The following is a 21,318-nucleotide window of genomic DNA, read 5'->3' on the forward strand; positions in this document are numbered from 1 at the left end:
TGAACAGATGGGTAGATGGCAAAGGGACACATGGCAGATTGTCGTCAAGGAAATGCAAATATTGGTTTGTTTTCAGCTTTGTTTGCACCAGACACACACCTGGAAAATTTCATATTCAAATCCAAAGAGCTGCAGCCTCCGCTTACTATGGCCAAAAATAGCTTGAAATTTGTTTATTTATTAAACTTTAAACACCAAACACTGAACAAAACTGAACAGAAGGCAGGCAAAAGCAAGAGGAGCTATTACACCCCTGTCATGGTCAGATCACTCACTTCTCCGGCTCGACTTCCCAGGTGCTACCCCCCATCGCGGGGAGGTGGAACCAGAAGGTCCTAGATGGTTCCACCCCAGGTGCCTGATGGAACCTGATAGGTTCCAGACGGAGCTTGGGCCATTTCCTGTAGCCCTGACACGCTCCCGGATGGAGGACTTGGTGGCCGCGTGGAACAATGCGGCTGCCGGGGCCTTGGACCGGGTTGCGCCTTTGCAGCCTCTCCTGCGGCAGCAAGCCACCCTGGCCTCTTTGTTTACTGAGGAGCTAAGGGTGATGAAGCGCCGCAAGAGATGCCTAGAGAGCAAATGGAGATCTTCACGCTCTGAATCTGACCGAACACAGGTAAGAGCCTATTTATGGACCTACCTTGTGGCATTAAAAGTGGCCAAGCATCAATATTGCGCCACTCTTATTGCGTCCGCAGATAACCACCCTGCCGCCCTGTTTCAGGTGACCCGCTCCCTCCTTTCGCAGAGGCCGCGGGAAGCCCCCTTGCAGGGTAGAGCAGAGGAATTTGGGGAATATCTGCAGGACAAAATCGCTCAAATCCGTAGCGAGTGGGTCCCCCCCAGTAGTCCAGGGGGGACGTCGGAGGCGAGTCTTGAGGGACCATTCTGGGAGGAGTTTGACTCTGTTGATGCCGATGATATGGACAGGTTGCATGGGCGACTGCGAGCCACTACATGTTTACTGGACCCGTGTCCCTCCCGGCTTATACTGGCATCCTGGGAGGTTACACGAGGCTGGCTCCAGGAGTTAGTCAATGCTTCTTTGAGAGAGGGGTCCTTACCGGCCACCTTGAAAGAGGCGGTGGTGAGGCCCCTACTCAAGAAGCCTTCCCTGGACCCAGCTATGTTAACCAACTATCGTCCTGTCTCCAACCTTTGCTTTTTGGCAAAGGTTGTAGAGAGTGTAGTGGCGCAACAGTTCCCACGCCACTTGGAGGAAATTGATTATCTAGACCCACGCCAGTCCGGTTTCCGGCCTGGACACAGCACGGAGACAGTCTTGGTCGCGTTGGTGGATGATCTCTGGAGGGCCAAGGACGGGGGTTGCTCCTCCATCCTGGTCCTATTAGATCTCTCAGCGGCTTTTGATACCATCGACCATGGTATCCTATTGCGTCGTCTGGAGGGGCTGGGGTGAGGGGCACCATCTTGTGGTGGTTCTCCTCCTACCTCTCTGGCCGGACGCAATGCATGCTGGCAGGGGAGCAGAGGTCGACCCTGAGGCCACTCACTTGTGGGGTGCCACAGGGGTCAGTCCTCTCACCTCTCCTGTTCAACACATACATGAAGCCGCTGGGTGAGATCATTCGTGGTTTTGGGGTTGAGTACCATCTGTACGCTGATGATACTCAGCTGTACTTCTCCACCTGAACCACCCCAACGAGGCCGTCGAAGTGATGTCCCGGTGCCTGGAGGCCGTACGGGTCTGGATGGGAAGCAACAGACTCAAACTCAACCCCTCCAAGATGGAGTGGCTGTGGATACCGGCACCCCGGTTCAACCAGTGGGTTCCATCACTGGCCATCGGGGGCGAACAACTGGCCCCCGTGGAACGGGCGCGCAATTTGGGCGTCCTCCTGAATGCTCGGCTGTCGATGGACGACCATGTGACAGCCGTGGCAAGGGGGGCGTTCCACCAGGTTCGCCTGGTGCACCAATTGCGCCCCCTATTTGACCGGGACGCCCTTCACACAGTCACCCATGCGCTTGTGATGTCCCGCCTGGACTATCGCAATGCCCTCTACATGGGGCTCCCCTTGAGATTCACCCAAAGGCTGCAGCTGGTCCAGAATGCGGCCGCGCGGGTAATCATGGGATGTACTAGGTACTCCCATATAACACCTCTCCTGCGCGAGCTGCACTGGCTACCTGTGGCTTTTCGGGTGCGTTTCAAGGTGTTGATTATCACCTTTAAAGCGCTCCATGGCACAAGACCTAGCTACCTGCGGGATCGCATCCTACCCCATACATCCCTGCGACCAATTCGCTCTCACAGGGAGGGACTCCTCCGGGTGCCATCCACTAGGCAATGCCAGCGGGCGGCGCCCAGGAGTAGGGCCTTCTCTGTGATGGGCCCGACCCTCTGGAATGACCTCCCCCCCGACATCAGAACTATTACCGATCTCCGCTCCTTCCGCAAGAAACTCAAGACCCACCTGTTCCAATTAGCTGGCCTGGCCCAATCGTAGTTTTAATTTTCAATTCTCCTGGCCAGCATTTTAAATTTTAAGGGGTTGTCCTTTTAACCTGTTTTAATTTTTATTATCTCTGTACAGACCTTATATTTAATTTGTTTTTAATAAGGGGTATTTAATATTGTTATTGTATATACGATTTTAGCTTCTGTCTGTACACCGCCCCGAGTCCCCTCGGGGAGAGGGGGCGGTCTATAAATTTAATAAATGAAATGAAATGAAATGATGAAGAGACATGAGTGGAAAGGGCAGAAGACTTTTAACAATTTGTTAGGGAGGGAGGGAGGGAAGAGATGGAAATGAGGAGGGAAGAGATGGGAAGGAGAAGGAGGGAGGAAGGGAAGGAGAGAGGGAGGAGATGGGAATGAGAAGGAGGGAGGGAGGGGAGAAGATTGGAAGGAGAAGGAGAGGGAAGAGATGGGAAGGAGGAGGAGGGAGTGAGGGAAGGAGAGAGGGAGGAGATGGGAATGGAACAGATGGGCTTTGGGAAGAAATGTATTCAAACCATACAAACCATATATCACAAACAAACAAAGATAATGATAAATGGAGAATTGACAGATGCCTTTGATAATGTGAATTGGCGATTTATGTTGCTACAGTTGGAACAGATGGGCTTTGGGAAGAAATGTATTCAAACCATATAAACCATATATCACAAACAAACAGCAAAGATAATGATAAATGGAGAATTGACAGATTCCATTGATATTGGGAAAGGGACAAGACAAGGTTGCCCACTATCACCCTTGTTGTTCTTGTTAACGTTAGAAGTTTTAAATAGAAATATTAGAGAAGATAAAGACATAAAAGGAATGGAAATTTAAAAAGAAGAGTATAAATTGCAAGCATTCGCAGATGACCTAGTCTTCATTTTAGAGGATCCATTGGAAACTGCACCTAAATTGATATTAAAAATAGAGGAATATGGAAAAGTAGCAGGTCTGAAAATAAATAAAGACAAAACAAAGATTTTGACAAAGAACATGCTAGCAAGACAAAAGGAAGTATTGGCGGAAGCTTTGAAGATTCAGGTCACGCACAAGGTTAAATATTTGGGGATGTATTTGATAGCAAGATGTAGTACACTTAAAGAGAACAATTATTATAAACTTAAACAACAAATTACGACAGACCTAGCCAAATGGGAAAACTTACAACTATCGCTAATAGGGAGTCCCTTCGGGGAGAGGGGGCGGTCTACAAATCTAATTAAATAAATAAATAATATCAACAATCAAGATGAATATACTACCCAGGATTTTATATTTGTTCCAGACAATTCCAATTAGATTAGGGAAAGATTTCTTTGAAGACCTTAACAAAATAGTATTGAAGTACATTTGGCAGGAAAAGAAAGCGAGAATAAAACTTAAACTGTTACAAGATTTTAGAATAAGAGGTGGATTTGGCCTACCTAACTGGGAGTTATATTACCAGGCAACAAGCTTGATGTGGGTTAAGGAATGGATAACGTTAAGAAACTCTAGATTATTGACCTTAGAAGGTCATGATTTGTTGTTGGGTTGGCACGCTTTCTTATGGTATAAGGGAACTAAAACACAGGGGTATTTAAAAGGCATTACATACGGGAGGCCTTGTTATTAAACTGGGAGAAGACTAAAAGGCAACATTATTTAAAAATCCCAGTCTGGTTATCAACTATTGAAGCATTTTCATATTCAATAATAAAAAAGGAACAAACAGTTAGATATGGTGAAATACTGAATGCTAAGGGTGAACTTAAATCCATGCAAGAATTAGAAGAATTAGAAGAATGAATTGGTTTTCATATCATACACGCAAATACATTCTAGATATGATAAAGATTTTAAAATAGAAGTTTTTAATGATAAAATGACTGACTTTGATAAAATTCTGACAGGTACTGTTGAAAAGGTGATTTAAAAATTATATGGATACTTATTAGAGGTTAAACTAGAAGAAGAACAAGTTAAAGAATCTATGATTGCTTGGGGGAGAAATTTTGGTCATGGAATTTAGCGAAATGGCAAAAATTATGGTCACAAAATTATAAAATGACAATGTCAACAGCATATAAAGAAAACTTGTACAAGATGTTTTACAGGTGGCACTTACCCCCGGCGAGAATAGCAAGAATGTTCAAGGACAAATCAGAAAATTTTTGGAAATGTCATCAGATACCAGGTTCATATTACCATATGTAGTGGACATGTATAGAAGCTAAAAGATATTGAACTAAAATCCACACTTGGTTAGAAAAAATGACTCAGAAATACAGTATATAGACTTTAAACCTGAGATTCTTTTATTGGGAATATTACCAGAAATATACAGTAGAGATTTGAAATATTTGATTGTAAACATGTTAACGGCAGCTAGAATTGTATTTGCAAAAAATTGGAAAAATGAGAAAATACCAACAAAAGAAGAAGTTATTCAGAAAATAATGGAAGGTGCTGAAATGCGTAAATTGACATTTGAAGTTAGAGAACAAGAAGATGAACAATTTTATAAGGTATGGGATTTATTTTACCAGTGGTTAGATAAAAAAAACATGGAAATTAAAAACTGAGAATTTTTATAATATAAGAATAATAGAATAATACAGATAATAGTACAAAGGTATATGATCATTGAATAGATTTAGGATGATGTAATGAAATGTCATAATATAAATGAATCCAATATGTAGAATATTTCATTCAAAATGAAGGAATAATAATTATAGTCAAATAAATGATGTACAATGATAAATAATGTATACATATATACTAGATTGATAATTGGTGATTTTATAAACAATTGAAAGTGAGGACTATGGAAATGATGCACAAAAACTTTGCAACCAAACGACATGCTGTATGTGATTGAAGAAGGTTGTATGTGTTATGGGTTGTTTGTCTTTGTCTGTCCAAAAAGAAAAATATTCTTTTTTAAAAAAGAGAGAGAGAGAAGGAAAAGGAACAAGAAATGATATTCAACAATTTTTGGGTTTGCGGAAATACCACCCCAAGAAAATATAAATTAAAAGCTGGAAGAGACACCTGCAACAATAGAAAAAGAAAGGAAGAGAGGAGGAGAGGAAATGAGAGAAAAAGGAGGGAAGGAAGAGAGAGGTGAGGAGAGGAAGATGGAAGGCAGAAAGAGAGAAGGAGAGAGGATAGGAAAGGGTAGAGAGAGGTAGGGGAGAGGTAAGGGAGGAAGAAAGGGAAAGGAGACAAGGAAAGGAGAAAGTAGAGAAGGGAGGGAGGGAGAGAAAGGAAGAGAGGAGAGGAGAGGAAGAGTAGGGAAGGAATATAGAGAGGAAGAGAGGAAGATGGAAGGGAGAAGAAGAGAAGGAGAGAAGGGGAAGAGAGGAGGAGAGGAGAGGTAAGTGTTAGATATTAGCATATATTGTGGCAAGTCTCCCCTCTGGTCCGCTGCTACAGCGGGAAGCAGGTATCGTTCTGATTGGTCGAGGGGCGTACCCGATCCCTATAAAAGGGGAACCCTCCGACCACAGAGCAAGCTGGATCACTACTACTATTAATAAAGAGCTGATAAGTCACTTCGTGTCCGCAGTCTGTCCTCTCGCTGCCCAGATCCAACATTGGCGACGAGGGTGGGATCGAGAGGCAGATAGGACGAAGAACGCTACCTCCAGAATCTCCGGATTTGATCCAGCCCAGGAATTCGGCAGAAATTCTGGCAGCCATCTCAGATCACCGCAGCGCGGCAAATTCAAACAGAGAAGATGGCGATGCATGCTCCCACCGCTCCTTTCGACCCAGCAAACGACGAATGGGAAGCCTTCATGATTCGTTTCGAGTGTTTCCTCGAAGCGAACAAATACACGGGGATCACCGACGCGAGGAAGAAAAACATCTTCCTCGGCTACTGCGGAAAGGAAGTCTTCAATACGGCCAGAGACCTCACCGCGCCTACTCCAATACAGGCAGTATCGTGGACGGCGTTGCAACAGGCCCTGCAAACTCATTACGCGCCAAAACCTTCCCGCCATGTCTGCTGCAAGGAATTCAACACAAGGAACCAGAAGGCGGGAGAATCCATAAATCAATATGTTGCAGCCCTACGAAAAGCAGCAACTCACTGCGAGTTCAGGGATCTGGACGAGCACATCTTAGCGCAGCTCATCTGTGGGTTAAGAGACATTTCACTACAAAAGAAGCTGTTGGCAAACCCGAATTTAACCCTACAGATAGCGCTAAACGAAGCAAGAGCGTCAGAGTCAGCGGAGAAATCATCGGTGACCATACAACGAGGGGCCAATGTAAACCAGCCAGCACCAAGACAAACCAGAGTACACTACGAGGACACAAGCCCCGACTACGAGAATCCCGAGTTCGAGGACAGTCACATGATGCAGAGCAGTCAGTTGCCGCCCTGCGCAAGTTGCGGAGGGAATCACCCCAGGTCTACTTGTAGGTTCAGGAACGTTGTTTGTTCGCACTGCAACAAACTTGGGCACATCGCACTAGTGTGCCAGAGCGGAGTCCCTGCCTCATGGCAGCCACCCATGTACCGCCAACAGAAGCCCAACCCAGGGGCTTGGCGAAATCAGAAAAGGCGCCCAGAGAGAAATCCACAAGTGTATACCCAGAGAGAAAATTCCCAAAGAGCTGAGCGAGCGTATCCCCAGAGAGATTACTCACAAGGAGCTGAGCGAGCGTATCCCCAGAGAGAATACACACAAAGAGCTGAAAGAGCGTTCTATCAAGACGCTCAACGAGAGTATTTTCAGGATGTAGACGATGAGATAGAGTTGACCCAGAGAGAGGAGTTGCGAACGTATCTCACCACAATACATCAGGTCCGCCCTAAGCGGCCAAAAAGGCTGAGAGTCACAGTCCTCTTGGAGGGCTCACCTTGCGAGCTAGAAGTTGACACAGGATCGACCCTGACGATTATTTCATGGGCATCCATGAAACAGGCTATCCCTAGCCTCAGAAAGAGCCAACTACGCGCTCCAGACGTCCTGCTACGAGACTACCAGGGGAACCAAGTCCCCATCGTGGGCCAAGGCACATTCCAAATCCGTTTCAAGGACATCGAAGCCCAGCTGCCCGTGACCATCGCCAGCGCGCCATTACAGAACCTTCTGGGGCTTGATTGGTTTGAAGCCCTGGGGTTAGAAGTCACCGGAATCAACGCTGTGAGAAACAGCAGCGCTGAACAGATTTTTAAGGAGTTCGAGGATGTGTTCAGCCCCGGTCTTGGTAAGTATGTGGGTAAACCAATATCATTCAATTTAGACCCCAAAGTGGCGCCAATCCGACTTAAACCGAGACGAGTGCCTTTTGCACTCCGCCCAAAAATAGATAAGGAAATAGATAAGTTAGTGGAGCAAGGAATCCTTGAGCCGGTGGATCACGCGCGCTGGGAAACACCCATCGTGACCCCAGTCAAACCAGACGGATCAGTCCGCATCTGCGCGGACTATAAATGCACAATTAATGTCGCGCTACAACAGAGCGCATATCCTGTGCCTGTAGTACAGCACTTATTGCACTCGTTGGGGCCAGGAAAGGTATTTGCTAAATTAGACATGGCACAAGCTTACCAGCAACTGCCAGTGGATAGCGCCACAGCGGAGGCCCAAACTATAGTGACGCATAGAGGAGCATTCAAATGCAACCGGCTACAATTCGGCGTGAGCATTGCCCCAGGATTGTTCCAGAGCGTCATGGAACGACTTTTGCAAGGGATACCGGGAGTCGTCCCCTATTTTGACGACATCTTGGTGTCCGCTGCAAATGAGGAGCAATTAAATAAAAGAGTCAGAACTGTTTTGGCCAGAATCAGAGAAAAGGGTCTCCGCCTAAAAAAGGAAAAATGCCAAATTAACGTGCCTAGCGTAGAATTCCTGGGTTATAGAATCGATGGTCAGGGAATACACCCCACTTCAAAGAAAATTAAGGCGATCCAGGACGCCCCCACACCACAAAATCAGACCGAGTTGCAGGCCTTCCTCGGACTACTTAACTTCTACAGCGTTTTTCTGAGGCAGAAGGCGACCGTTGCTGAGCCACTACACCGTCTACTCCAGAGGAACGCACCATGGAAATGGGGACGATCCGAAGCTGCAGCTTTCGCCGGGGTAAAGCGCCTGCTCACCACTGACTCACTGCTTGTCCAATACAGCCAGACCCTACCGCTGGTATTGACCTGCGACGCATCACCCTTTGGAGTTGGAGCAGTCCTCAGCCACAGGATGCCCGACGGAAAAGAAGCGCCCATCGCCTTCTACTCCAGGACTCTTTCATCGGCCGAAAGGAATTACAGCCAAATGGACAGGGAAGCGCTGGCTGCTGTAGCTGGAGTAAAACGTTTCCACGAATACCTCTACGGCCGCGATTTTGAACTAATTACAGATCACAAACCGTTGTTGGGACTTTTGGCGGGAAACCGCCCCACTCCGGTCTCCCTTTCTCCACGCATGACCAGGTGGACTGTTTTCCTGGCTGCGTACTCATACAAATTGATTCATCGACCGGGCTCCACTCTCGGACACGCAGACGCACTCAGCCGCTGCCCATTACCTGACATTCTGCCAGACCCCACTCCAGAAGTACCGGTATTGCTCATTGACTGTTTGGACCCTGGACCGGTTTCTTCATACGACGTTGCAAGGTTCTCCTCTAAAGACAATTTAATAAAGGAAGTTCAAACTTGGGTTTGGAGGGGGTGGCCGAAGGGAAACGTGGGCCCGGAATTCAAAGTGTTTTGGTCAAAACGGGACGAACTCTCAGTGTTGCAAGGGTGTTTATTGTGGGGGGATCGAGTTGTTATTCCGTATGTGTTACGTAGGAATGTATTAGATGCTTTACATGTGGGTCATCCGGGGATTGTTAGGATGAAGGCGTTAGCAAGAAGTTACGTTTGGTGGCCAAACATGGACAAAGAAATAGAGGAGTGGGTGGCCCCTTGCAACCCATGCCAGCAATCGAGACCAGCACCCCCGGAAGCGCCCGCCACAGAATGGGAGAAACCTAAAGCACCCTGGTCGCGAATACACATCGACTTCGCAGGGCCATTCCAAGGTCAGACTTTCCTTATAGTTGTGGATGCATACTCAAAATGGCTAGAAGTAGTCCTAATGACTTCAACCATGGCAGAGGCAGTCATTAAGGTTCTACGGCGACTTTTCGCCCCCCATGGCCTGCCCGACCTCCTGGTCTCCGATAACGGGCCCCAGTTCACGGCCATGCAATTTGAGACATATCTAGCAGGTCAGGGAATTCGGCACGCCCTCGTCGCGCCATTCCATCCGGCATCAAATGGACAGGCAGAGAGAATGGTACGATTCGCAAAAGAGGCCCTCGCTAGGATGGGTCCAGGTGATTGGCAAACACGCATTGATCATTACCTTTTAATTCAGCATATCACCCCAAGTGCAACGACGGGTAGGAGCCCCGCTGAACTACTCATGGGCCGCCGTCTACGGTCTCACCTGGACCGTCTTCACCCAAATTACTCTGCCACAGCTCCCCCAGACTCCACAAGCAAAATTCGGTCTTTTAGCATAGGGGATTCAGTATACGCCCACAACTATGCAGGGGGAACATTGTGGATGCCGGCAAAGGTCATTGGCATCACGGGTCCACGATCGTATCTGCTGGAACTGGAAGATGGGCGGAACTGGAAAAGGCACATCGATCAACTTCGGGGTCGCCTAGCGCACTCAGACCTTCGAAACGAAGACGAGATTTTCCTGCCTACAGAAAGTCAGCCACGCGAGAGCCCCATCATAGAAAACTACGACACCTGCGAACCAAGCTCGGAACAAGAAAGCACGCACGAAGCAGAGCAAACCCCAGGCAACGCAACCGAGCAGACTCCGGAACGCCCTAGCAACGAGGGTACGAAACCTCCCGAACGTGGAACGGGAAAATCATCCGATCCGGAAACCATTTCTGACCAACCAGAACCACGACGTTCCTCCCGAGTAAGGCAACCCCCAACATACCTAAAAGACTATGTTACCTACCGCAACGTTCCGTCTAGGAGGGGAGGGGTGTTAGATATTAGCATATATCGTGGCAAGTCTCCCCTCTGGTCCGCTGCTACAGCGGGAAGCAGGTATCGTTCTGATTGGTCGAGGGGCGTACCCGATCCCTATAAAAGGGGAACCCTCCGACCACAGAGCAAGCTGGATCACTACTACTATTAATAAAGAGCTGATAAGTCACTTCGTGTCCGCAGTCTGTCCTCTCGCTGCCCAGATCCAACAGTAAGGGAAGAAGGAAGGGAAAGGAGGAAGGAAGGAAGTAGAGAAGGGGGGGAGAAAAGAAAGGGAGAAAAAGGTGGTGTCAAAACGGGCGAGGGAGGGTAAACAAAGCAACCCAAATGGAATATTATAATTCTATAAATGGAATGACAAATGTATAAGAACCATGAATGTAAAAAAAGAATAATAACTATGTGAATGTATACCTATAATTGTATATACAGAACAAAAAAATAAAAAAACTTTATATTTAACCCCCCCCCAAAAAACCCATTGGATTAGATTTCTCTCATCCTGAATGTTATCTAGAGTCCCCACCCCCACCCCACCCCCACGCTGGATCGTACCTGTCTTACACGGCTGCTCCCCCCACCAAACTGAATAGAGGGAAGGGCAGAAGCCACACCTGGGGAGAAGAGATTTCAGTGGAAGCCCCAGTTGCCATACCTGCCTCGGGCTGCATGGATGCTGTTCCACTCTGGCTCCTGGGGATGGTTGTGGGCTTATCCTGCTGGGGTGAGTAACGCCGGGAACGGGACGAAATGCGGGCTGCAGATTCCTCGCTGACCTTTCTTGGTTTTTTTTACCCGCCAGGCAATGTTCCCTCTAAATTTTTTTCAGTGTGGGCGGAAAAGTATAGTGTTTGAGCAGCACATTTTCATGCCTGAGCACCTGAATTTTTTTCATAGATGTCACCCAAGACAACAAAGAAATCAGTGTTATTTGAAACTCAATTCTACCATGTAAATATCCATTAAGTAAAGAAATCTCCCTATACAGGTAGTCCTCAATCTACGACCATAATTGAGCCCAAAGTTTCTACTACTAAGTGAGACATTTGTTAAGTGAGTTTTGCCCCATTTTACAACCTTTCTTGCTACATACTGTTAAGTGAATCACTGCGATTAAATCTGACTTTGCTTGGCAGAAGGTTGCAAAAGGACACTGCAACCACCATCAATATGAGGCAGTTGCCAAAGATCCAAATTTTGATCATGTGGCCATGGGGATGCTGCAAGGATCGTAAGTGTGAAGAACAGCCACTGTAAGTCACTTTTTTCAGTGCTGTTGTAACTTTAGTCATTAAGTGAACTGTTGTAAGTTGAGGACTACTTGTATTCAAGTTCAATGGATGACTCTCTATGGGAAAAGGATCAAAACTTCCCTCTATCCACATTTTCCATACTATGAATTACTTTATATGCTTTATACTTTCCCCCTTACTATCCAATAGTCTGCAGTGATATTAGCAAGTTATGAATAAATTACCAATTGATGTAGATTAGCAATTGGGGCACATAAAGAAACAAACAAAGAAGGGAGAGGAGGGAGGGGGAGGAAGGTAGGAAGGGACACACACATAGAGAGAGACAGAGAGACAAAAAAGGAAAGAGGAGAAAGAGAAAAAGAAAGGGGAGGGAAGGGAGGGAGGATAAGAAAAAGAGGCAGAAAAAAGAAAGAGAGAGAAAGAGAAAGAAGAAGGGAAGGAGGAAGGATCAAAACTTCCCTCTATCCACATTTTCCATACTATGAATTACTTTATATGCTTTATACTTTCCCCCTTACTATCCAATAGTCTGCAGTGATATTAGCAAGTTATGAATAAATTACCAATTGATGTAGATTAGCAATTGGGGCACATAAAGAAACAAACAAAGAAGGGAGAGGAGGGAGGGGGAGGAAGGAAGGAAGGGACACACACACAGAGAGAGACAGAGAGACAAAAAAGTAAAGAGGAAAAAGAGAAAAAGAAAGGGGAGGGAAGGGAGGGAGGATAAGAAAAAGAGGCAGAAAAAAGAAAGAGAGAAAAAGAGAAAGAAGAAGGGAAGGAGGAAGGAAGGAAGGAAAGAAAGAAAAAAGAAAGAAAAAAGGAACAAAGAAAAGAGGAGAACGAATAGAGGCCAAAAAAGCAAATAAGGAAAAGTAGGAAAAACTTTCACTGGAAAACACTATTTTTCCATCAGCACAAAACTTTCCTAAACAAGGTTAATTTTCCGGATTTTGAGTTTCTGGTCTAGGCGGACCAAGAAGCCTCTGTTTTCTTTTTCTTTTCGAGCAATAAAATCAAATAAAATCCGCGGAGCACCAGCTCGACTCCCCCTTCCTGCGGAAAAAACCTCGAGCCCTAATGCTCCAAACGCAGAGGCTGGATTCAGACAGGTGCCCACCTGGCGTGGGTTTCCACTTGATTGCGTGGCGAGCGCCTCCCACACACCCGCATCTCGGAAGTGGAGCCAACAGCGGGGAGCCCAGCCATGGGGACTTAGCCGACAAACTGCGACGGAAGCATCCTCCGCAAGTCCCACGGAGAGTTTGCTGTTGCCGCTGCTCCCCCCCCCCCAATAACTTTGATCCAGGAGGGAACGGCCTCCCTGTCAATCAGCCACGCGCCGGCGGAGGGAGCCCAATCATAACCCGAGGCAGCCACATTTCTGTTGGCCAAAGGCCCGCCTTCCTCTGGGTGTGTCTAAGCACTCTAATATCCCGGCCCAGCTGACAGAAGCCTCCTAGCCGCCTGCAGCTTAAAGTCCATCATGCTAAAGATCCCTGCGCAGCAGTTGGAAACTGCTGCGCTGTGTTTTGTTGCCACCTGCGCGTCCGCGCACCTGCGGGAAGTTTTGATCCTTTTCCCATAGAGAGTCATCCATTGAACTTGAATACAAGTAGTCCTCAACTTACAACAGTTCACTTAATGACTAAAGTTACAACAGCACTGAAAAAAGTGACTTACAGTGGCTGTTCTTCACACTTACGATCCTTGCAGCATCCCCATGGCCACATGATCAAAATTTGGATCTTTGGCAACTGCCTCATATTGATGGTGGTTGCAGTGTCCTGGTCTCCTTTTGCAACCTTCTGCCAAGCAAAGTCAGATTTAACCGCAGTGATTCACTTAACAGTATGTAGCAAGAAAGGTTGTAAAATGGGGCAAAACTCACTTAACAAATGTCTCACTTAGTAGTAGAAACTTTGGGCTCAGTTATGGTCGTAGATTGAGGACTACCTGTATAGGGAGATTTCTTTACTTAATGGATATTTACATGGTAGAATTGAGTTTCAAATAACACTGATTTCTTTGTTGTCTTGGGTGACATCTATGAAAAAAATTCAGGTGCTCAGGCATGAAAATGTGCTGCTCAAACACTATACTTTTCCGCCCACGCTGAAAAAAATTTAGAGGGAACATTGGTCGGGGGAGGCTTGTTGCATAAACGAAAGGGTGTTTGGTGTGTGTGTGTGTGAGAGAGAGAGAGAGAGAGAGAGGGAGGGAGGGAGGGAGGGAGGGAGAGAGAGAGAGAGAGAGAGAGAGAGAGAGAGAGAGAGAGAGAGAGAGAGAGAGAGAGAGAGAGAGAGAGAGAGAAGGAATGGCCCGGCTTGGCTCCCGCCTCGTCTCTCCTGCCTCTTTGCAATTAATCCTTGGACGTGCTTGTTGTGAATGCTCCCAACAGTTTTTAAAGAAGAGATTGGACAACCGTTTGTCTGAAATGATATAGGGTTTCCTGCCTGAGCAGAGGGTCGGACTAGAAGACCACCAAGGTCCCTTCCAGCTCTGTTATTCTGTTCTATTAAAATCAGCTGAGATCAGAACTGCTTCTGGTGCTCCAGCTGACTGATCCAGAAAGTCCGTTTCCAAGTGATCCCTTTAGCTTTATTGGGGTCAAACTATCCTGGGGAGTTGCTCCCTTCCGGGTTTACAAACAGGACTGTTAAAACGCCATGATAGAATATGAGCTTGCTTGTTTCCTTGCCAACGTTTCATTCCCAAAGTAGATAACATCATCAGTGCTAGTGGAAGGACTGATGACGTTGCCTAGTTTGGGTAGTGAAACGGAGTATTGAAGGTCAGCAAGAAAACAAGCAAGTTCAGATATCAATGGGGAACTCATCAAATTTGCAGACGACACCAAGCTGGCAGGAATAGGCAACACTCCAGAAGACAGGCTAAAGATACAGAAGGATCTTGACAACCTGGAGAGAGAGAGAGTAGCGAAAGTTCAGCAAGAAAACAAGCAATTTCAGATTGGGGCTCCCATTTCAACCCTGAGCTACAAATGTTCTCTGTCAACCTGCAAAATGACTTCAACTGAAACCATCCTAACGTCTGCTTTGTTTCTTGGTTGCCATTCAAGAGGGGGGGAATTTGCAATGTGGTGCCTTATAGCCTGGCGTGTGAACCAAAGTCATCTCATCGGATACCTGTCGGAGCCAGTGACTGGACTGATTGGCCCATGTGACCTGAGAGACGGGGGGGGGGGGATCCTATTCTTTTAACTATCCCTATGCGTGGGAAATGGAGGGATGCGGTGGCTCAGTGGCAAAGACGCAGAGCTTGTCAATCAGAAAGGTAGGCAGTTTGGCGGTTCAAATCCCTAGCGCCGCATAACGGAGTGAGCTCCCATTACTTGTCCCAGCTTTTGCCAACCTAGCAGTTCAAAAGCACGTAAAAAATGCAAGTAGGAAAATAGGGACCACTTTGGTGGGAAAGTGCCCCTTCGGTGTTTAGTCATGCTGGCCACATGACCACGGAGACGTCTTCAGACAGTGCTGGCTCTTTGGCTTTGCAGCAAAGATGAGCATCGCCCCCTAGAGTTGGGAACGACTAGCACATATGTGTGAGGGGAACCCTTACATTTATCTATGCACGGGAATAATTTAGAGCTAGCCTCATCTTTCTAAATGCTGATATCAGTGGTGGGTTTCGATTTTTTTTAGAACCTATTCTGTGGGTGTGGCTTGGCAGTCATGTGACTGGGCAGGTATGGCCAACTTGACATCACTCATGCACACTGAGTCACATGACCACACACTCCCAAGTCATGTGGCAAAAAAAATTGGACTCCTATGAGGGGGGGGAAGAGAGGGGAAAACTACCGAAAAATAGACAACTGGAGGATTAAGGGCCGAAATTAGGAAGATCCGAGAATGCAGGACAGAGGGGAATCCAGTAGAAGGCTATCACATGCTGGGGAAAAAACTTTGGGAGATCGGAGGAGGCAAGACAGAGGGGAATCCAGTAGAAAGCTATCGCACGCTGGGGAAATAACTTTGGGAGATGGGAGGAGGCAGGACAGAGGGGAATCCAGTAGAAAGCTATCTCACGCTGGGGAAAGAACCTTCCTTGGGAGATCGGAGGAGGCAAGATAGAGGAGAATCCAGTAGAAAGCTATCACACGCTGGGGAAAGAACTTTGGGAGATGGGAGGAGGCAGGACAGAGGGGAATCCAGTAGAAGGCTATCACATGCTGGGGAAAGAACTTTGGGAGATCGGAGGAGGCAAGACAGAGGGGAATCCAGTAGAAAGCTATCGCACCCTGGGGAAAGAACTTTGGGAGATCGGAGGAGGCAAGACAGAGGGGAATCCAGTAGAAAGCTATCGCACCCTGGGGAAAGAAACATGGGAGATCGGAGGATAGAGGGGAATCCAGGAGAAAACTCCTGAGCTTGGCGCTGCTGTTTGGTGGATTGTGCCATTGGACCTCTCCATGCTTCTCAGTTCGCCACCTCCACTCCCAGGTATTGGACTTGACACCTAATTGGGCTATGATAGTGCGGACAGGCGGGCAGGGGGGTGAGCGAGCGAGCGGCAGGGCCGGGGCAGGCATTCCAGAAGTTACTTCCGGGGTCCACCGGTCAAACCTCCCCTCACCGGATCGGTAACTTTCACGGATTGGTAACTTTCACCATCTGGTTCTCCTGAGCCAGTGCGAATTGGCAGAAACCCACCACTGGCTGATATGATGTACTCAATAAAGGAATTCTTGAACCTGAGCCAAGCTTCAGAGTCATGACTTCCCAGAGTTCATTACTCAGAACATTCTCCTTTAGTGGTACCATAAATCAAAAGGTGGATTTCTGGTGACAGTGTGATTCAGAGAAAGTCCTGAGTTGTAGTTGTAACAGCATTGCCAAAAAGGCATTAAAAGTTGTTAACCTAATTTTGTGAAGCTTCTTCTCCGGTAACATTGTACTGCTAACTAAGGCATACAAAACCTTTGCCAGATCAATCCTCGAATACAACTCATCTGCCTGGAATCCACACTGTATATTGGACACTAATATGATCGAGCAGGTCCAGAGGTATTTCATAAGAAGAGTACTCCACTCCTCTGCTCACAACAGAATCCCTTATGCCATCAGGCTCAAAATTTTTGGCTTGGATAACCTGGAACTATGCCACCTGCAGTCCAACCTAAGCATAGTACACAAAATTGTCTGCTACAACGGCCTACCTGTCAATGACTTCTTCAGCTTCAACCTCAATAATACACAGGGAAACAATTGATACAAACTCAAGATAAACCTCTCCAAACTCGATTGCAGAAAATACAACTTCAGCAACAGAGTGGTCAACGCCTGGAATGCTCTACCTGACTCCGTTGTTACATCCTCAAACCCCCACAGTTTCAACCTTAGACTGTCTACCATAGAACTCACCCCATTCCTAAGAGGTCCATAAAGGGGGCGTGCATAATAACTCCTAATTCTGACCCTTTATTGGTTCTCTTTCCAGAATCTTCCAAACACTCCCTGTCTTATTCCTATCTGCAAGTGTCAGAGCCCAGCCAGAGGCTGCCCCAGTTTCTCTCCATGGTCCACCTGGATGACCAGCCCATCGCTCGCTATGACAACCAAACCAGGAAGTTGGTGCCTCTGGTGCCCTGGATGGAGATGATGGAGCTGAAAAGCTATCTGTACCCTGAGTGGGTGTTCAGGTCTGATCTGGAGAGTGTACAAAATTTCCACTCCCAGAATGAAGGTGAGCAGACAGATTCTTCCTTTCAGCTGTGAATTCACTCTCAGTTCTTGCCATCTACATCCTGTCATTTCAACTATCAAGGAAAGAAACAAGTTCCCAGATGATGAAATGAGAATGAGTCAGCAGGGCTACTGCCACCTTAAGAAGCTGTCCATATAAGGGAGGTCATGTGAGGCATCTCCTCTCCTGGTGTTCTATCTCCATTGTAGCTCTCTGTGTGAGCTTCTGTGTTATCGTTGAAGATTGAATGATTGCCAGGTAGTTGCCTAATACGTGTATTTATGTATGTATGTATGTATGTATGTATGTATGTATGTACGTACATATATACCATATTTTTTAGAATATAAGATGTACCTTCCCCCCCCCCAAAAAAAAGAGGGTAAAAATCTGTGTGCATCTTATACACTAAATACAGCATTTTTGGTATCCCGAAATGCCACCCCTTCACAAAAATAGACGGGCAGCGGCTTTGGGAGGCCTACAAAGTGTTCCTGGGGGCTGGGGAGGACAGAAATGACTGAAAAATGGGCTGCTTTTTGCCCATTTTTGCCCCCCCTCCCAGCCCCCAGGAGCACTTTGCAGGCCTCCCAAAGCCTATGCATGCCCTGCTTTTTTTGCAAAAATAGGGGTCTGTTTTCGTGAAAAACAGGTCATTTTTTGCTCATTTTTGAGCCCCCCCAAGCCCACAGGAGCACTTCGCAGACCTCTCAAACTCTCTGCATGCCCCATTTTTCACAAAAAATGAGGCATACAGAAGGTTTGGGAGGGCTGCAGAGTGCAAAAACCTTTTTTAAAATGTACCTCTTCAAAATCTTGGTGCGTCTTATACTCTGGTACATCTTATCGTCCGAAAAATACGGTAAGTCTTGTAAATAAACTACTCTTTGAAAAACAAAACTTCTGGGTACTGTATTTTGCTCCTGGGTTGTCTCAAAATAGTTCTCACGCTGTGCACACTCTGACACCAGAGATTGTGGAATAGAAACAGAACAATCACACACACACACACACACACACACACACACACACACAAAAACATGCACCACAAAGGCAGGGCAAAGCAACTATGAAACCATCCACACATGCATTGCAGGAATCATAGCCAAGTGCCAGGATTTCTTTCTCTCTTTTGGTCTCTAAGGATGCAAAGAGACAGTGATGTGATCATTTTTTCTTTAGGAGGGGAATGGAGAGAGAGAAAAGCCCCCTCCCTTTTCAATGGCACTTCTGCCTCTATTTATTTGTGAAACAGTTTTGTAGCTCCTGACAGTAAAATCCATGTCTTCTTCATCTAGAAAGAGATTGAAACTCCTGGTGAGGAGGGGGCAAGAACAGAGTGCATGGGGGAGGAGGGAGGAATCCCCACCCTTTCCAATCTCATTGAGTTTCTACTTCAGGACTTCACACATGGCAGGCAATTTTGGGCTGTGAACTCCGGGAAGACGGGAGCCAAGAAAGCTATTTCCACTATGGCTATGATGGGATGGACTTCATCAGCTTCGACAAGGAAACCTTCAGATGGGTGACAGCTCAGCCCCGGGCCCAGAAGGTCAAGGAGAAGTGGGAGGATGATCCAGGGTGGTTCCAGGAAAATAAACACTTCCTAGAGCACAACTGCATTGTGTTGATGAAGAAATACTTGTCCTATGGGAAGGAAGCTCTTCAGAGGACAGGTGAGTCCATTGGAGAAGAAAACCCGGGGATCTCTCTTTGCTGGACATTTGATGGTGAAGGTGGGGAGGAAGGTCCTGTTTTGGGGAAAAGCCAATCTTGTGTTGCACTTGGCTTCTCAAGGGGCTCAAGCATGTCTAAACTTTGAAGCCTACTAGACGTTCAGGAGAGAAGCAGAGAGAGTGAGACAGGCCAAGTCAAAGGAGAACATTCCTGCTCTGAAATCTCTTGGTTTCTGCAGAGCCCCTGGCGGGGGAGGTGACCCGCAAGGTGGTGGATGACAGCCTGGAGGTCCTCATCTGCCAGGCCTTTGGCTTCTACCCCAAGGAGATCCAGGCCACCTGGATGAGGGATGAAGAGGTTTGCAAGTACGAGACCCTCCCTAGGAACGTGGCTCCCAACTCGGATGGGACCTATTATCTCTGGCTCAGCATTGAGATCGACCCCAAGGAGAGGGACCATTTTCTGTGTCACCTGGACCACGAAGGCTTGCAGGAGCCCCTGATCTTGGCCTTGAAGGAGGAGCCTGATGATAAACTGCAGCATCCAAGTACGTAGAAGGGAATTAAGCACCCTTGTTGGAAAGAATGAGGGGGGAAATGTCCTCTGTAAACCATCTCATAATCTTGAGGTGCACAGTAAGAAATATCCCCTGATAGAGCCTTCTGCTTAGATGATGCTAATGACAGAGCAAGGTGGATTCCCAGAGGTATTCTGATGGTTCTGATTGGTTCACCTGAACCGGTAGTGGAAATCATGCTTGGCCCCGCCTACCCATCCCGACTCTACGGCATCCCATTCAGGCCCTTTGTTTTAGGCAAAGCACATGCATGCACGCTCACATTTGCGAACCGGTAGGGAAGATAAGTGAATACCACCCCTGTGGCATCCGGAAAGCACTGTGGCAGAAAGAACTAGCATTCAACATGCTGCTTCTCTCTGCTGCGCGCTTTCTGGATGGGACTTAGAGGAAAGTGGCAATTCCCAGTTGCTAAATTGCACAAGAGATGCTCTCTCTCCCAGCAAGAGCAGCAGTGAAGAGAAGCAGCCCCTGGCCCAGAGAGCATAAATGGAGTGGAGCAGTCTCCGAAAGACTACTTGGTCAACCCTCGCAATGTGGCGGAAGTCACACGCATGCGCAGAAGCCGTGCATGCACTCATATTTTTGGCAAACCAGTTGTTAAGTGGGTTGAATCCCACCACTGGATCCTTCCTCTACTCACTGCCTCCTAGTAGGGGACTCAGCATCAGTGCCGGAGGGCCCAAGAGCAGCCTCCAATCCTTAGCTCCAATAAGGAGCAACTACACTATCTAAGAGTGAGATGTTGGCACTGTTTCAATATTTGAGAGGCTCTTACAAAGACGAGGGTGTGAAACGATTTTTCAAAGCACCAAAAGGAAAGACAAGAAACAAGTGAAGGAAACTAATCAAAGAGAGAAGCAACTTAGAAATAAGAAGAAATTTCCTAGCAGTAAGATCAGTCAACCAATGGAATAGCTTGCCTTCAGAAGTTGTGGATTCTCCATCGCCAGCTTTCAAAAAGACACTACATAGTCATTTGTCTGAAGTCATATAGGGTCTTCTGCTCGAGCAGGGGGTTGGACTAGAAGACCTCCAAGGCCCCTTCCTACTCGGTAAGTCTATGTTCTAACCAGAAATGTGTTTCTCCTCCTTTAGCCAGAGGGAGATTTGCTCTGCTGGGGATCATCCCTGCTGTCTTATTGCTGCTTCTGATGACCTTCCTTCTGAGACGTAAATGAACTGGAAATACCCTGGTGCTGATGGGTGCCAATACCCCCTCCCCCACCCAAAAAACCACCTTCTCATAAAGACCCCAAAGTTCTTTTTTTATATATAAAATATTTTATTTAATAATTTAATAATAATAATAATAATAATTTATTAGACTTTTTAAAAAAAATGACAAAAAGAAAAAATAATTTTTGCAACTTCCTTCTGTACAACATTTCCATGTACAACATTTCCATCCATTCTAAATGTACTTCTCCCCCCCCCTTATTTCAATTTCTCTTTATCTATACATATGATACTATTATATACAGTCCTTAATTTACAATATTAATTTACAAAAGTTCTTTTGCAAAAGGCAACTGGACTTTCCATTGTTGTTTTTTAATTATTCTTATGTATTGCAATTTGTCAAACAGAAACGAAAACAGGAGTAATATAAAAA

General features: G+C 46.7%; 1 protein-coding gene across 2 annotated transcripts in view; it reads left to right on the forward strand.

The window, feature by feature from the left end:
- LOC309383807 (major histocompatibility complex class I-related gene protein-like) overlaps positions 1-20,990 on the forward strand; it is a 39,796-nt gene extending 18,806 nt beyond the window's left edge. The window contains exons 1-5 of one of the 2 annotated variants that reach the window (XM_081936740.1): positions 11,079-11,208; positions 17,204-17,449; positions 18,850-19,125; positions 19,365-19,673; positions 20,802-20,990. In XM_081936740.1, coding sequence (XP_081792866.1) covers positions 11,154-11,208; positions 17,204-17,449; positions 18,850-19,125; positions 19,365-19,673; positions 20,802-20,884 — 969 coding nt within the window. In that variant the 5' untranslated portion in view covers positions 11,079-11,153 and the 3' untranslated portion in view covers positions 20,885-20,990. Of the gene's footprint in view, positions 1-11,078; positions 11,209-17,203; positions 17,450-18,849; positions 19,126-19,364; positions 19,674-20,801 lie in introns of those variants that run through there. The other variant, XM_081936741.1, reaches the window with a different exon arrangement.
- The last annotated feature ends 328 nt before the right edge of the window (positions 20,991-21,318 follow it).

The sequence above is a fragment of the Natrix helvetica genome, assembly GCF_964273705.1.
Source record: "Natrix helvetica genome assembly, chromosome: 1".
Taxonomy (NCBI): domain Eukaryota; kingdom Metazoa; phylum Chordata; class Lepidosauria; order Squamata; family Natricidae; genus Natrix; species Natrix helvetica.